This window comes from Cephus cinctus, unplaced genomic scaffold, assembly GCF_000341935.2.
Source record: "Cephus cinctus unplaced genomic scaffold, Ccin1 Ccin1_scaffold0525, whole genome shotgun sequence".
Taxonomy (NCBI): Eukaryota; Metazoa; Arthropoda; class Insecta; order Hymenoptera; family Cephidae; genus Cephus; species Cephus cinctus.
This window is the reverse complement of record NW_014333186.1, coordinates 74,315-77,088: the sequence shown is the minus strand read 5'-3', so window position 1 is coordinate 77,088 and position 2,774 is coordinate 74,315. Positions and strand designations below refer to the sequence as shown.

The following is a 2,774-nucleotide window of genomic DNA, read 5'->3' as shown; positions in this document are numbered from 1 at the left end:
CCCCCCCCCCCTCCTCACACGTGGCGATCTTGTACTTATAATCGTATCGTCGCTCTCGAGGAATGTGCACGCTTGGCTCCGTCCAAATATGTCTACCCTTGCCAGATAATAATTGTTCGCTTAATAAGATTTATGTATACATATATAAATATAGACATAGACATGATCTTGTATATATATATATGTATATTATATATATATATATTGGTTTTTTATGTATACACATAGAGATTCTACCTAGGGTAACTTAATTAGAAAACAAAAAATATATATACATACTTTTATGTATAATAAAACAAAAGTAGTCGGGAGGACCGAAAAGAAAAAACTAAAATGCAGAGTAATTACGCGTGTAAAATGTTTTTTTTTTTAATTCCAAGGCGCTCTCCGTATACTGTTAATCTGATTGCTACGCGAATAACGTAAACGCGTATACTTTTTACATCCATCGAGATGATCCACTTACAATAAAAATAAACTATAAAAATATCTTTGGCAACTTGTCGTCGATGCTATCAAACGAAAGAAAACAATAATTATTTGTAGGCTATTGCAATGGAAGTCGGATGCCTAACGGCAAGACGAGGCTAAGGCGTACTTCCGATAGGATACAGCTTCGAAGAAACTGTGTAAGCTGGACGAGGTTAAAAAGAAAAGGAGAGTCCAGTGGAGCAAGCTAAGAGCTTAACAGAAGGGAAGAGGGAAAAAAAAAGTGAAAAGTAAAGGTAGCAACAAGGTAAGGACGTTAGAAAAGAGAATCAACGAAAGATTTGACTAAGAGCTTCCAGCAAGAGACGCGGAAGGAGGTTATAAATAAAAAAAAAAAAAATCTAAAATCTATAATTCGCGTCATGCATCGTTCACGAATCTTTGGCAGTTCTTCGAGACTAGAAAGCAGCACATTCCTTCGCAGGGCAATTAAGTACGAACGGAATTGACTAGATAAAATAATTAGCATCACTGCGCAACGAGCGAGCGTGGATATCCGTACCGAGCATACATTTGAATATAGGTAAAACATATGTCAATACGGATAGTCGCGCATGCGCGTTATATCTTTGGTTACAAAATGGTGTCATATCGCGCGCCATATTTTCCTCGGATCCATCTGGATCGATAAATCGTTACCTCTCGTATATCTATGTATGCATGTTTTAAATATCTTTTTCCTTTCTTCTTCGTCTTCTTCCTTTTAAATATTTAACGTGTCCTCGGTGTATGTATAATTTATGTATGTATATGTACACGTAGGCTGTATGCATATAGAAATGACTAGGTTGAGAGATTTAAGGAAAGAAAAAACGGCCACGTAGCGCTTCTACACAGGTCGTGATATCCTCATTACGGTCATCATCATCATCGTCATCATCGTCATCGTCGTCTCGACAAGGCCTTGCACTAAGGAATTGGACTAGAGGTGATTCTCTCGACGCTGCTCTCACGGATCCGAATGGTCGTATAGGTCGGTCCCGATTCAAGACTCGAAGATCCTGTATTGTGGGCCGCGACGATCGACGAACTGGCAGGCAATGGCGTCGACGTTCTAACGCCGTCAACTAACATTGGCGTCCCAAAGCCAAGCCAGCCGTGTCGATTCTTTAAGTGACGCTTCATGTGCGTCGTGCGACTCAGCACTTTGTGGCACACGGGACACTGGGTCGTTCCTTTATGCATATTCATATGTTTATACATAGAGTCCCGATTCCAAAATGATTTACCGCAGAGTTTGCAAGAATGCGACGGGTGCTCGATGACCACCGTGCGTGAATCTAGATCAAATAAAGATTCGTTGCTACATATTTTTTGACCTACTGTAGACAAATTTGTAATTTTTTTTTTTCTTTTTCAATATACTCAACAACCCTCTACTACGTGTCTCTCTCCATTCATCACAGAACTCAGACACAATAAAATATATCACACAGTCTCTCCCTCGATTGAGTACTGAGAATTACTCTGACGTTACTTGCCAAGTTTATTTTTACTATGATTTTAGAAAATTTCGTTCTCTTTCGCTTTTTTAAAAAATATTTTTTCTTTTTTTTTTTTTCTTTTTTTTTCGTCGTCCCGTACATCCATCAACGATACAGTAACTGGGGGAAGTCCGTTTATCTCTTACAAGGAGTGTTATTACGTATACATGTATATATGAATTTTTTTTGTAATATTAACAAAAACAAAAAAAGGAAACGGACTTTTCTTTTATCACTCGCTAGAACAGAAATAAAACTTAACACACAGAAAACGAACTCGGTGCACACTCGGAGCGATCATGCTTTGCCGAGCAGGTCGCTCGGTGATCTACACGTACGGCACAGAAGATACGGTGATTTTCATGCACAACGCTTTGTAGTGTCATTATTATTATTATATTATTATTATTAATTTTGCTATTTACTATTGTCCTTGCGGTCGAGTGATTCATTCGATCTCTAAATAATATTTGGGCACACCGACGCATCAGCGTCTCACACAAAACCATTACCTACCCTGACATTTAGTTTCTACTGAATCATTTTTTTGCGTTTCTCTTTTTTTTTTCTGAATTCATGTTTACTCTGCCTGTTGTGGTTTTCACTTTTTGTTGGTTGCTTTTCTGCATTTTTGGAACATATACCTACTGCTCGCCATCATCACTCTAGTGCAGTGTACCGACAATCAATTTGCATTTCCCTTAAGAACCGAAAGGAACCGGATATGCCCCATTTATACTTTCACACATCCGTGTATATATATATATATATATATATATATATATATATATATATATATAT

At 37.9% G+C, this 2,774-nt stretch overlaps 1 protein-coding gene across 3 annotated transcripts in view; it reads right to left on the bottom strand.

The window, feature by feature from the left end:
- LOC107268360 (protein bric-a-brac 2) overlaps positions 1 to 2,774 on the bottom strand; it is a 16,895-nt gene that overhangs the window by 2,724 nt on the left and 11,397 nt on the right. Inside the window, exon 6 of one of the 3 annotated variants that reach the window (XM_015741061.2) lies at positions 1,211 to 1,769. The exons of the other annotated variants lie outside the window; for them this stretch is intronic. Coding sequence (XP_015596547.1) covers positions 1,399 to 1,769 — 371 coding nt within the window. The 3' untranslated portion in view covers positions 1,211 to 1,398. Of the gene's footprint in view, positions 1 to 1,210; positions 1,770 to 2,774 lie in introns of those variants that run through there. 3 annotated transcript variants of the gene reach the window in all.